General features: G+C 51.0%; 1 protein-coding gene across 3 annotated transcripts in view; it reads left to right on the top strand.

Moving 5' to 3' along the window:
- The window catches only part of PIK3R3 (phosphoinositide-3-kinase regulatory subunit 3), a 54,702-nt gene that overhangs the window by 13,605 nt on the left and 26,491 nt on the right, over window positions 1-14,606 (top strand). The window contains exon 1 of one of the 3 annotated variants that reach the window (XM_015870499.3): window positions 11,680-12,511. The exons of the other annotated variants lie outside the window; for them this stretch is intronic. Within the exon in view, the coding sequence (XP_015725985.2) occupies window positions 12,406-12,511 (106 nt within the window). The 5' untranslated portion in view covers window positions 11,680-12,405. Of the gene's footprint in view, window positions 1-11,679; window positions 12,512-14,606 lie in introns of those variants that run through there. 3 annotated transcript variants of the gene reach the window in all.

Genomic DNA, 14,606 nt, shown 5'->3' with positions numbered 1-14,606 from the left:
CTGGTTCTGGCTCCTGTCATCTGAAGATAATACAGTGCAAACAAATTAACTCTGGGGAGGGGGGGTGGGGGGGAAGAGAGCAAGAGCCTAGCTAGCAACATGAGATAGGGAGAGCAGCTAAAAATAACAGATCCCCCAAGGCACGGGGAGAAACACGACAAGGATGTGCACACTTGCAATCCCAGAAGGAGCCTCTCGCCTCTCCAGCTGCTCTGGCCCAAGTGAAGATGAAGCAGTGAGAGGGGAAAGCCTCTGGGTTGGCCGAGCCTAAGGGATGGCCAAACCTCTGGGATGGCTGAGCCTAGGGGATGACCAAACCATCCCAGTGCTTCCCACTAGTGCTGGAGATGGCCCCATTTCTTACGCAGAGTGTGGGGATGAAGAAAAGGATTTCTGCTCACTACCTTGAGAAGCTGAGCTGGGGGAAGTTGTCAGTGCTGTCATTTTGGTGGCTGAGCTGAGCTGAGGTCTCTGTTAGCACTCCCCCTCCTCCATTTTGTATCAGATTCTCATGCTGCTCCCACAGTATCCTCACAGTGTGGATGGAGCCCAAGCTCTGCCAGCATCCCTAAGGATGCAGCAGAGGATGGGGTATCCCAAGCATGCAGGATACCCTAGGCTGGGAGGAGTGCCTGACCCACTTGCTTCATTCTTCAGTCAGATGCCAGTGGGAGACCCCAGTGGTGCTGCCTTCATGGCTAATTTTAGCCTGTGTTTAATTAATGATGGAGTGAGGAGGGTGGCAGCAAGAAGGTGAGCCCAGCCCCTGCATGCTGCTGGAGGAGAGGAATAGGGGTGATGTGCAGGGACGTGGTGTGCGACAGCAGGACCAGTTACCAGCGGAAGCATCACTCTGCTCAGATTGAAGCCCTTTTCCTCCTCAGCCATGTGGCCGGGGCTGATAAGGGGTCAGGGAAACCCACAGTATTGTGCTGCCAAACAATAATGCTGGGGAGGAAGGGGCTGGGGTGAGGACTGAGCCCCTCCATGCACTTGGTGGAAATAATTCCCCACTTTCTGGCTAATGTTTTGGGATGGCTGAAGCAAGCAAGTATCACCCTTCTGGTTTGGGGCTGAGCCCAGTGTGATCGTGGTGGTGTCAACGGGGTGGCAGTGCCTGGTGGCTGCCGGTGACACAGTTATTCTCCAGGCCTGCCCAGCTTTAAAATCTATTAATGTCACTTGGCCGATCGAGCCGGGAGCCGCACAGGCAGCTGAAATGCTGGGGCACAGATCAGATCAGAGCAGGATTTCAATTACAGTAATCAAAGGTGACACAGATAAGGAACCTCTGCTCTATGAAACCACGACAGCTGTCCTCTGGCTCAAACCAGTGTGCAGTGAGAGCGGCTCCATCAAAATCACTGAAGTGGTACTTGGGTAAAATTGGATTGCGAATCCATTTTCATCTGGCATGGTGGAAAACGCTTTCCCTGTGCTCCCTGGGGAAGAAAACAGCTTCCTAGAGGGGAACAATCACGGCAGAGAGGACATTGCCCCACATCCCTGCAGTGCGCCCAGGACAGCTGATGCTGGAGATAACCAGAGGCTCAGGTGCATTGAGCTTGGTGCTCTCCAGGAAGCCCTGGCCATGTTTTGGGGACACCAAGCAGAAAAATCATAGAATCTCAGAATGGGTTGGATGAGAAGGGAAGTTAAAGCCCCCAAAGTTCCAAATCCTGCCATGGGCTGGATGCTTCTCTTCTGGATGCCTGGGGCTCCATCCAGCCTGGTGCTGGGTACCACCAAGGATGGGGCATTCACAGCTTCCTGGGCAGCTGTTCTGGCTTTGATCTGTTAGGTAGGAGTCAACTAGAAACAAAGTTTGGGGCATTCTGGATCTTGGTAAAAGCTGAACTTATAGTTTAGGGCATTGCAGAATACCCAGACCGCCCTGCTACCTTTTTGGTCCAGTGGCCCAAAGGTCCTCAGTGTTGGCTACTCAGCTTCTGCTCTCTTGGCCCATTTCTTCCATTTGAAGAAACACTGGGGAGGGATCTGCAGTGGTGGGGGTTTTGGTAATGCCCCACCTGGCCAGCCCCACTCAGTGTTCAGGGACCAGCCATAAACTTCCATCCTCTGTGCATTTATCAGCACAGCTCTGCACCGTCGCCTCTACCAGCTGTTGCCATAAAAGCATTAAACTGAAACATCTGGAGTACCTCAGCATGAGAAACCCAAGTGTTCTGGGGTCCAGAACAGCATGGATGATCCAAGACAAATTCCTGAGCCAACAGGCTCGACCTGAGCCCGTTCCTTCCAGCCAGAAGCCGATCCAAGTGGCTTCATCCCTGCTGTTAGTGGAGCATCCAGCTCTGACTTTTCCCATGAAGAAAGAAATAGAAACCCCCCAATGTGTGCGGCACATCTCTCCCTAGAGCTCAAGAGTCCCTTTATTTTAAGAAGGGTGGATGCAGGATCAGGGGTTTTGCTATCCGGATTCCTTCTGGGCACCTCCTGCTTGCCCGTGGCCCTTCAGTGCTGCCTTTCGGCAATTAATCCAGGCATGCTTTACATTAATGAGTCTCCCCACTTTAAATTATAAATGGCCCTCGGCATGTGTGCACACAAATGCACGTGTGTGTGTGGAGAATCCTTTAAGGCCATCATTAGCCGTAATTAGCGGGATCTGTCACTCATCTTTGGCAGTTAACGATGAAGCCCCGAGTCACAGGGATCCGGCGGCGGATAAAATAAACACGATTTCAAACAGTTTGGAAATAACAAGCCCTTATTAATCAGACAAGCCCCAAAGGGGAGTGCTTGGAAAAGCAGCAGCATCTCTGCCATCTCCACACATGGAGCTGGGGGGCTCTGATACCCCATCCAGCTCCATCCCTAAAATATGGGCTTGGGATGTGCTAAGTCTTGATGATTTTAAGCAGGAAAAATCCACCCAAAAAGTGCTCCTGCACAGGTCTTCTCTGGGTGACAGGTTTGGTTCTGGCCCTGGATGTATTACAGGAGCACACAGGAGGCAATGGGAGCATCCCCAGGGTCCCACGGCACAAAGTAGAGCAGGATCTGGGGACAGGGCTGGCATGAAGAATGTTTCCTAGGGAGCAAGGGGAGCTGGGGAGGTTTTTAGCTGTCACAGCTGCAGCTAAATCACAGCAAATAGGAGGGGAATGGGACACACGAGGCTGGATTATATTACAAAGGAGCAGTCCATCATTGGGTATTTAAAATAATCCGCTTAGATGCACAGTAGCAGATTTGGAGTGCTAAGGGAATTGAAGGCGCTGTGGCTTTGCAAGGCTGGATCAGATCTAGTGAAGATGCCACTTAGGACAGCACATCCTGTCCTGCTTCGCAGCTGCAGGGGACAGGCACATGGCCCCATAGCCCAATGTGGCAGCTACCAGGCTGTGTTCAAGGTGACACTGGTGATGCTGGGATGGGTGACAATATCCCATGGCATTTTCCTGGGATACACAGAGGATTTGGTCCCTCTATGGATGCTGAGCCCCACACATTTAAGCATGGTGAAATGGCTCTACAGTGGGAATGCCCAGAGGGGAGCTGTACCTGTGCTGCTGTGGGATGCCAACCTCATCCGTGGGCACCTGTGACTCTGCTGGGTCTGGGGATGCCCAGAGATGGGTGTCAGGGGGCTACATGGGATTGTCAGTACTTCTCTCTGATAAATGGGGAAGTGGGGAAACAGATGACAATGCTTTTCCTCAGCGAGGGCATGCAAGCCCCATTAGTATACCTAGGGATGGACTGCTGATGCCAAGAGCTGGTGGGTTCTCAGGTGGCACGCAGCACCCCAGCAGATCTATAGGCTTTGAGCATCCCTGCGCTGCTCCTCCAAGTCAAGCTGAAAGCTCAGCCCCAGGAAGAGGCATTTCCCAAAAGAGCATCCTTCCAACAGCAGGAGATTTCCATCCTGGGCTCACAGCCCCACACCTCCAGACTTATCTCAGGGTTTCAAGCCATGAAGACAGACCCTGCAGCACCGCTCTGTCACTCATGATGCCCCAGCCATCATATTGCCTGTCCCTATGGGCCCAGCACCATGCCTACAAAATCCACGGCCACGTCTGATTAGGCTATGGGACCACCTGCTCCTCTCCTTGCCCTTCTCTCATGCCCTCTGTCCCCTCCTCACCCCAGCGCTGTGCTCCTGTGCTGCACTCCTGTGGGTTTAACCACTGTCCCCAGCTCCCCTCGGTATTAATCCAGGGGAGGATTAAGGTTAACAAGCTCCTGGAGCCACCTAGCCCTCGTGCCTGCCCAAGTGGACTGATGTGTCCTGGCCACAGAGAGGGCACGGTGCCCTGAGTATTCCTGCAAGCCCAGGAGATAGGGATAGGGACGGGGATGGGGCTGAAGATGGTGTTCAGGCTAGGGGTGAGAATGGGGTTGAGGATGAGGATGGAGACAGAGAGGCTTCAGGCTCTCCTCCATTTCTTCTCATCCTCTGGTCTCTAGATCGGTCTGGACTCATGACATCCTCACGGTGCTGCCCACCTCAGCCCCCTTCTCCAGACTTAAAACCCAGGGGTATACAACCTGTGGAGATAGGGAGGACAGGGTACTGAGGGTGCTGCTGCCATGGGGCAGGTTGGTCCAAGCAGAGCTGCCTCCCTCTTGTGCCCACCCATTGCTAACCCTTTTGGGAACAGGGCTTTTAGAAAGAGCAGAGGTGAAATGTTTCTATAGTTGTGTACTTTGCTATTTGTATGTGGGATTCCTGTATGTATCACACCCAGCATAGCCCCCATCCTCTCATACATTCTCTCACTGATTGGGGGGCATGGATATGGCTGCTCCCTGGCATGTGGGGTGGTAGAGTGCCCTGTTCTTGTCACCAGCCCATTTCATATCACCAGGAGCTGCCTTCACCTGACTTCACCTGCCTTCACCCTGACCCATGAGCCATAATCCCCCTCCTGCTGCACCCGCAGGATGCAGACGGGTTATCTCAGCAGCTGGTCTCAGCTGGGTGAGCTGAGGCCAGCACAGGGCCGGTGGCCGGTGGCTTCAGGATAAGGGATGAGGAATGAGTGGTAACAACCTCTGCTGAGGAACCAGGGTGACTGAGCTCCTACCTGTGCCAGCTCCATGCTACCAGCACTAAGCCCATCCTGTAGAGAAGGGGGCACTGCATGGGGGGAACACAAACAGCACCCAAATTGGGGAGGGGGGGGAGGAAGAGAAGCTCTGCCCCATCTCTGGAGTCTATAAATAGGCCTGGGGTCTATAAAAGGAACCAAAAAATGCTGTCCGAAGCTGTGTCTCCTATAAGAAGCAAAGAAGATGCTGGGATAGTGGCTGAGCTGAGCTTTTAACCAGGCAGATTACACTTAGCAGGAGCATTTACCTCTGCCTCTAATCCGCCTCCACAAAGACTTGCTAACTCCTTCCCGTATTTAACTGGAAGGCTTGAACTCTTCGTGCCGCCTATTGCTCCCTGAGCACCCAATGCCCACTCAGGGGACTCCTGTAGGAGTGGGCACTTCCCTCATTTTTCCCATGCTTTTGCTTTATGTTTGTGGGTGAACACTTAGTGACGCTGATGGTGAATAGCTCTCTGCTGTCAGCATATTTGCAGGTTGGGATTGCTGCTGGCTTGTCATGATGGTGCCATTTCCACTGGGCTCAGCTGGTGCCAGATGGGACAACCAGTCCCCAGCCCCTGGATGGATGAGGTCCTCACAGCCCTAACACATGTAGGTCAGTGCTGGAGGCATGAATCCATCCCTGCTCTTAGGAAGGGGCTTGACACAGCTTTGCCACTGCACGCTTTGATAGGCCTTTCTCAGAATGTGAGGTTGGACAGTGACACCAGCTGTGACCTGCAAAAGGCAAGGACAGGGGGTGGCCATGGGTCACTCGCAGAGTGTCTCTGCCACAAGACACTGAGGTCCTCTCATCTGGACTTTGCTGAGCAAAAATCACTGCTGCTCTCAACTAAAAAGCAAGAGAAAAGCTCTGTCTCTTTGGCAAGCGAAGGCGGTCTTATATTCAGCTGGATTTCTGTAGGAACAGAAAACATTTGCAGCCGGCATGGGACAGCGGGGGCAGCAAGGGGCTGCTGCCAGGGACAAGCATGGGGGCTGGCAGGGTGGCAGGAGCCCAGCACGATGCAAAGCAGGCAGTAATTCTGTGCCAGGTCTGCAGGCTGGGATAGAAAGGAAGCATGAGCCGAGGCAGCAGAGCCAGGGCTGAGATGTCCTCTGGCTTCTGGGAAGCAGTAGCTATGGGAAATGCAGGCTGCCCTAGCCAAGGGAGTTATGAATACTTATCCTATGGGATTGCTGCCACGTTGGTTGAAGTGAAGGGCTCCCCGTCCCTGCTGCTAGTGTGGGGCTGAGCAGGGATGCTCGCAGGCAGCTCTAAATCTCTTCGGTCCAAATTCTTGGACAATCACAAGCTCAGGTTGCTCTGTGCTATCCCCACATCACCATTCACCATCTCATTCATTGTAACAATGAATGAGTTATTTGGGCAGCTTCTTTCTCCCATCGTTGCTTCCATAGGTTGCAATCTCCATCAGAGGGACTGGGGGGATTTCTTCTTACTCGGATGTGAGATCAGTGCCCTGCTGAGGTGCTACCCAATCTATCCTTTAATGGCAGCAGTAGGTGAGGACCATGCCTGCTCCATCCCTTTTCCTGGATGGGTAACCCCAAGCACTTGGAGATGCCAAGAGCTGGCTCAAAGAAGAGTTCCTCTGAGCCCTTGGGATCATATTTTGCATTTACCTGTCCCTTATCAAAAGGATTTTCTCCCTACCCTACTGGAAAGCACCAAGAGTCCCATGTCATCGGTGCATATGAATCTTGGGGCTGCAGACACTGCTGAGACCCCAACAGCCTTCCCACCCCCAGAGCATCACCCTGCAGGTTGCCCAGGGTGACAGCAATGTGGAAGTTTCCATTCCCACCAGCCCTTCATTTAGGCACTCATAACTCTGTCTAATATGTTTTTCTTTTCTTCACTCCTCTGGGGATGGAATTTGTCTGGCTTTGTGCAAAAATGGTTCTGAAGCACTTTGGGAGTGGAAACCTCCCATTATACTGTTGAAAAATAATATTAATCTTCCCCCTCCTTTTATGAAGAGCTTTCTCCCAAATGGCTGGGGACTGAAGGCAGCACTTGATAAGGAAACAGCCCTTGCTGAAGGGATATTCCTCATCCCTGGAGATGCTGAATAGGCTGGATAGGAAGCTGATCTGGTGGGACGTGTCCCTGCCCATGGTAGTAGAGGTTGGAACTGGGTGGGCTTTCAGGTCCTTTCCAACACAAGACATGTTGGGGCCATCCATCAGTATCGGTTTTTTTATTTTCTCCCACCTAACCTCCAAGAAATTAGAATCACAGAATCGCTGAGGCTAGAAAGGTCTTCTGAGATCACCCAGTCCAACACCACCCCACCATGCCCACTCATCACATCTCTCAGTGCCACATCCCCATGGTTCCTAACACCTTCAGGGATGGTGACCCCACCACCTCCATGGGCAGCTGTGCCAGAGCATCACTGCTCTTTCTGAGAAGAAATTTTTCCTAATATCCAGCCTGAACTGATGCTCTTCTCTTGGGAACTCAGAATTATTCAACCAAATTATGGTGTCCCAATCTCTGGCTGCCCAATGAAGGCATCACATCCATGCACTAGTTTATAAGCACTAACCCTACATAGGACTGTTCATTTTACTTCTCTGCTTGGCATTCAGAGGCCATTCTTCCTTGCACTTATTTACTGCTAAACAGAGAAAGCCAGGGAAAACAATCTCCAAAACAAACAGAGCCATGTTTCCATTTGGGAAAAGTGACAGGGAAAGTGCACAGAGCGAGGAGCAGCACACGATGAATTGCATGCATGTAACTGCAAGGAAAGCAGCAGCCAACAAGCCGCCTGCACTGAATTCCTGGCCTGGATTGATGGCCAGATGGACGGCTTCTCACACCCCCAGGAGTCCCTGCCCTGGGTCTATCCATCAGCAGTGAGAGGTGCTGTGCTGCACCATCTCCAAACATGGGGACCCTCAGGGGTGGCAGCAGTACAGGGACATCTCTGTGTCCCCAGATTTGCCGTTGCATTCTTCTCTCTAACGCTCCCACTGTGATTAAACGACGTGCTGCTCTGTTTATTAAAAGGAGTTACGGCAGGAAGGGATTGGGATTATTTCTCTCCTCCATGAATAAAGTTCTACAGTTCCTCTTAAAATCAGACCTGAGGAATTTACAGAGTGGTTATTGTACATTCCTTGCAAAAATAAAGAAATAAATAAAACTCAGAGGGAGCAATGCCAGTGCATTAAAGTAATGAATAAAGGACGTGAAAAATATTTAAAATTCCTATACAGTGTTATGTTTCAAAAACGTCCTGGTTGCAGAACTGTGAGAGGGTGGCTCTTTTCTCCCTGATTTCTCTGAACTTGTTACAAGCCTCCTTCCATTTTGCTCACCATTTTCAAGCCAGGCCCTGGCATGGTGACAGAGATGCGAAGTGTACAAAGGGACTAGAGTGTGGTCTGATCCTTCTGTAACTGGAGCTACCTGAGGCAAAACCTTTTTTCAAGCCAGTGTAAATGGGAATGGGCTGAAACCCTTCACAGTCAGGCTGCCAGGGGTTTCCTGTAATGGATTGCTCCGTTTAACTCTGTTTGTTGCTGGTGAAATGACAAGAGGAATTAGCACAGGGGGAGACAGAAGGCAAATGGCAGCTTCACAGCCCTGCAGTGTCATAGAGCAGGGTGTGGGCAGCCCTGCCTCTGTGCAGACCCCAAGTGATGGCAGTGTGTGGGGAGAAAGCTTCCCACTGCAGGGCTATGGGTCTCAGAGCATCATGTGTGGCTGCAGGCTGGCACCGGGATGGGGACGAGCCAAGCGTCCAAGTTGCAATCCTTTTAAACAGGATTTGCATTCTGCTTTGGTGCTGCAGTGGTTTGGTTTATGTAAGAGCTGTGTGTTAGTGTTGGTGTTCTGGGGGAGCAGGGGGAGCATTCTCTTGCAGAGGGGATGCTTGGGGTGGCTATGAGCACATGAGCTTGTGCTGCTCCAGAGATGTTCGGACACCTCCTCTCCTCTGAAACGTGGCCGCGATGATACCCTGAGGCTAGAGATGTACCTTTCGCTTTTCCCATGAAATTCCAACTCTGGTTTGGCTGAGTTATTAAAAAAGAGTTTGAAAATGGCCATTTCCCTTCTGCTGCCTGCATTCCTCAGGAAAACTTTGGCAGCCTGTCAACACAATAACTGAACGTGAACTTTCTGAAGAGCTGGCCCGGCACTGCCTGCCAAAGCAGCGCTCCGACGCGCCGTGTCCTTTCCCTCACCCCCTGCCCACCCCTCGTGCCCCCATCCTGGGCACCCCTCTTCTAACCTACATTGCACTAATTGATTTGAAAGGCCTTATGCTCTTTTTATTTTACTTTATTAACGTTAAAAGAATGTTGTTTACAATGCAAAGCCAAGTGCTTTTAAGTTAGGAAACGCCTAATGTATGATTTCTTGCAAGTCCAGCTCTGTGCATGCATTGTGCCGCAACCCCTGTGTACGTGAGCCCATTTTTTGGCCCCTTTCATTGCAGCGTGCCCAGCACAAGGAAGGGGATGTAGGCTGCCCAGCCAGCTGTAAATAAGACACTTCCTAACATAGAAGTGTTTCATTTAGATGCTTTTGTAGACCGCATATTATTCTTTAATACAGGTTTTTCATGCGATATATAATTTTCAAACCAAAGCACCCTACTTGGGGATGCTTGCCGAGCTTTTCCTCACCACAGAAATGTGGCCACAGCTGGGGTGGAGCAAGGCAACACTTCTGCAGCCTACAACGGCACAAACCAAGGCTTTAAATCATCGAGGAGGAGGCGCAGCCCCTGTTAGAAGCAAGGGAACGTGGGGAGGGAACCTGCTGTCGCTTCGCCCCGTCACCCCAGCACAGCACAGGGGTTAATACCCTTAATCTGGTGGCAAATGCTTTGCAGTCTCTGTGGTATTTCGGGGGCTGGGTCTGTGTAATTGCAGGGGAAGACAAAGTGTGCTCCGTCCTGTGTGGGATGCAGCCATCAGTTCAGTAGCTCGCAGATCCCAGCGCTTGCATAATGTTAGTCTGGTAATGGAATGGAGTATGGTCAAGGCTCTGCTTTGTGCCTGCAAACCCATAGCAGGGTCTGAGCTTCTGCTAATAGTGGCAATTGTGTTCAGCTCTCAGGAGTACTCAGCCCACCCCAAAGTCTCTCATCTTTGAGTGAGTTGGGCTGGCAGCACCGTGGGCTCAGTCCCTCTTTAACCTTGACTTGAAATGCAAGCTAAGGTCCACTGGAAGGGAGCCATTGTCACTGGGATGGGAGATACATTGGAGGGACAGTGCGTAGCACTCAGATCTTGCTTTCAGTCTTGCTTTGCAATGCAGACCTCTTGGAAAAGACAGGTATCGTGTTATTTTGGTCTTTGGACACAGCTTTTCCAGGTGTGGGGTGACCTATTGTTCAGCCAGAGCACCTCTGTGTGCTCAGAACTCCCTTTATCTTGCTCACTCACTCCAAAGGCTGTGATCACTGTTGTGATGTGACACGTGTGTGTCCCTCTGTCCCAGCACACACACAGCCCCAGTGCTGGGAAAGGGAGAGCCCCGTGTGTCTGCATTTGGTGCCAAGCAATCCTGGATAGATCATAAGCTCAGTTTTGAGGAATAAAAACACATTAATATTCCGTTCTCTCAAGGCATTATCCTACTGTTTACCATTACATGCAACCCTACGCCTTAAATTGCGTCTTTGATTAAAGCAGCAACGAGAGAAACCAGAGCTAATAACAAAACATATTCTGCTTTAAATCACTAAAGTGAAAACATCAATAAGCCGTAACCATCATGAAAACGAAGGCAAAACCATCATGGGAAACGGCAAGAAATGAAATCCACTTTGGCAGCATAAAAGCCAAGTAATTGGGTCTGATGTGGGTGGGACGAGGTGCAGGGAAGGGGGGGGTCAGATTTCAGCCTCATTCTCCTTCATCCCCAAGAGCTACTTGTCAAGGTTTGGGGGTGGCCGCCTTCGTGCCCCCCGTAGCGCTGTGCCCGGTCTTTCTGGTGCATGTGGGGCACTGTGGGTACCTCATGGACCCCCATGCACTGCTCGGTCCCACACCGGCCCCCCAACCGGCTGCCGGGTCCCATACCCCAAAGCGAGCACTGCACTGCACCGCACACACCCGCACCCCCTGAGCCCCGCTCCCCCTCTGCGCTCGCCTCCCTTTGTCCCGCTTAGTAACCGGGGCTGCCGACCAATCACCATCGAGCCGGCCGGCTTTTCCTCCATCTGATTGGTCGAACCACTCGGAGATCTCCACCAATCCCCGCGCTCGCTGCTCTCTCAGACAAAGGCAGCAGCTCCGGTAACTGGGCTGCGCTCCCCCCGCCCACCGCGCATGCGCAGTGCAGGCAGCCCCTTGGCGACAGGCCAGGCGCAGGATGCACCACTCGCCCTCATCCCCTCAGAAGAGGGGGAACCGCTGTGAGAAGAGAGCTGAAAAAAGCAAAGGGGAGCCGGTAAAAAAATATCATAAAGCGAAGAAATGTTGTAAACATTCATTGAAAAGCTGCGTTGTGACGGAGTAAAGACGGCCGCTTGCTGTTTCTTTCGGCTTGCTCCCCCCCTCCGCTGTGCTGTGGTACCACCCGCTCCCCGCCGCCCTTATAAAGCCTCCCCTCGCCCCACCCGCGCGGCGCCGTGTGGTGGGGGCGTGGCCTCGCGCTCGGCAGGAGCCGGTTGGCGACGGTCGGGCCCCTCAGAGCCTCTTAAAATGAAACCGAGCGGGGCCGGCGGCGGCGCGCAGAGCGACGGGCCGCCAGCAGCGGCAGCAGCAACAGCCTCAACCAGCCGCCGGCTGAGCCAGGCCGGGCTGCGCACCGGGCACCGCCACAGGCTGCACGCCCAGCGCTGAGCTCGGGGCTGCCGGTATTGTTCCCGCTGCCCCCTCCTTTCTCCTCAGGCTGCGGCTCTGGGCTCCATCCGGCAGCTCTTTGCTCCCCCCCTTTTGTGAGGGGTTTTTGTCTTTGCTGTCCGCCAGGTGTTTTTAAAATATACCCCGAAAATGGCGATTTTGAGAGAGAATTTAGCAAAGTGGCTTTTCTGTGGAAAGGTGTCTTTTTAAGCAAGCAGCGAGAAGCGCTTTATATATATATATATGTATATATATTATATATATTATATACATTACATCTATCTATCCATATCGCTACCTGAGGTCCTGCAGGGCAGCCCTTTTTTTTTTAATTAACTTTAATTTAGCGATTTATTATATATATATATTTTTAGCTTTTTTTTTTTTTTTTAATAGCTGAAGCGTTATTTTAGAGCAGGTGGGTTATTCCCCGAACCTTTTATTATTATTATTTTTAATTAATTAACTGCAAAGAAAACCCCGCTGCCGCCCGCCCTCCGCGATGTACAACACGGTGTGGGATATGGACCGCGATGACACGGACTGGAGGGAGGTGATGATGCCCTATTCCACTGAGCTCATCTTTTACATTGAGATGGACCCTCCAGGTACGGAGCTGAGCAGCGGGTGCCGCCTCCCAGCTCTGGGTACATCCAGGGAGCGGGAGGGTTGGATGTAGATTGGGGTTAAGAAGTGGTTTGGAACTTCACGGTGATGAGAGCCTGCTGTCTATGGGTGCCCCAGTGCTGGGGTTGGGGTGTGGGTGCTGTGTATGGGGTGGTGGGAGAGCTGCGTTCAGCTCTTTTTGTCAGGAAAACCAGCTTTTATTGTAAACCATATATCTGAGCTGTGTTCATTCGCTTTTATTAACCTCTTCACCTGTGTGCCTTTATGTGCCCGTAACGCTTTGATGGGGGTGATTTACCAAGCTCCGTTCACTTTCAGTTTAATAGCTTTTTACGTTTTTAGAGACCTTTTTTCTCTCTCCAGCACGGCCAGATTAAGTGTGTGTTGTTTCTGGGTTCTGTTCTTGTGGCCGGGATGGTTTGCAAATAGGTTGGAAGACTTTCCTTGAGGCAACGTTATTTTCACAGCACTTTATAGCCTCATTCAGAAGGGCTTCAGCGCAACTTTTTTTCATTGCTTGCCAGCACTGAACGCATAGAAATGCATCGTATAATGCATCGTCTTCTTCTTGCCTGCAGTTTTTAGTTGAGGTCGAAAGTTTCCTTTACAAGTGCAAGCAGAACGGTCTGATTCTGCCTTTGGTAATGAATTAAAATACACATATGTGGGTGCTGAGGGGGACCATCTCTGTGCCTCAAAGAGTGGCTGTGAGCAGGAAGGGAACTGAAGAGTCTCTGTGTTCTTAGCTCTCTCATCTGTATGTTAAGAATGTACAGCAAAACGGGCATCAGAAATCCCAAATAAACGCTTGTAAATTGGAACGATCTGCATAGCGTGCACCATCAGAGCTTCAAAACATACTTTATAACCCGTGCTTGAATTGTGGCGTGTATCTCCAATGTATTCAGCCTGCTTCAGCCCAGGGAGCTCTTTCTCTCCATAGGTATGCGGGTGCTTGAATCAGAAGGGGGAGGATCAGCTTTAGTTTTTGGATCTCGGGACCTGCAGTCATTTCCTCTGCTAACTCTGACGCTTTAAAAATTGGACAGATCTCTCCGTGCTGGCCACTGCTCATTAAATTCTTGCATAGCTGACACTACCTATTTTTAGATGCTTCTCCTGAAAGCGTGAAGTTCACTCAAATCCTTTTGCTCGCTCCTATGAATTTCAAAGGCTATCTTGGTTTTTTTTTTTTTGCAGCTGTTTGAGCAGTTAATATTTGTTTCTAGAAGAAAAAAGAGTTCAGTTGTAGGTGACTTCCAACAATTGGTGTTGGGGTGTTTAAATTAAAGAAGGGGATGGGAAATGTGTTGTGAGGAGGCTGCTGTAAGGGGCTGATGTGACTGAACTGGACAGCAAACACTTGTCAGTATTCCTATGGAAGCTGCCATGCAGCCTGGGGAAGGTGAAAGGCAGAAACGGTGCTTCTGTCATGAATAATGCCAATATTTGCATTGTTGTTCGGGATGGAGACTCTGCATGTTCCAAACAGCAGCTTGTGAAAGGATGCAGTGTTACGTGCAGATCCCCTGAAGTGTTCAGTTACTCTGTGCTTTTAAATGAGAAAAGTCAGAGCTGGAAATGATGCTTGGGATGGTCCCCGTGTGTATGTACTGATTTGGTACAAGTGTAACTTTTAGATTGCAAAGAGAAGGAAGGAGAGTGTGGCTTCCTCCAGAGGTGAGGTGGAAAAGCGTTCTCTGGTCTGGGCTGATAGGTCATCTCTAAGGGGAGCGTGGAGGAATTTATTTGGAGGGCTCAGACGCTGCATACCTTGGGATAAAGTCACTGCATTTGCACCCAGTAACAACCACAGCTCCATCTGGCCCACCTCCAAGAAAAATTGGGGAAGGTTTTCAGTATAGAATTCCCCTGCGCAGTGACTGGGGCTCCTGAGCAGCTGAACGGCAGCAATATATTTTCTCAACAGCACACAAACTAACAATATGCAGTGAATTACCTGCTGTCGAAGGAAGGCAGCGCGTTCTTTTGTTCACAGAACTTGCATGAAGAGTTCCCCAGCTGGTCTTTATGCTGCAGTACTGGGCATTTACTGATGCCAGGAGCCAAATGTCT

Source organism: Coturnix japonica, chromosome 11 (genome assembly GCF_054131305.1).
Source record: "Coturnix japonica strain WE chromosome 11, WE-NBRP24, whole genome shotgun sequence".
Lineage (NCBI taxonomy): Eukaryota > Metazoa > Chordata > Aves > Galliformes > Phasianidae > Coturnix > Coturnix japonica.
This window is presented reverse-complemented; position numbering and strand designations above follow the sequence as displayed.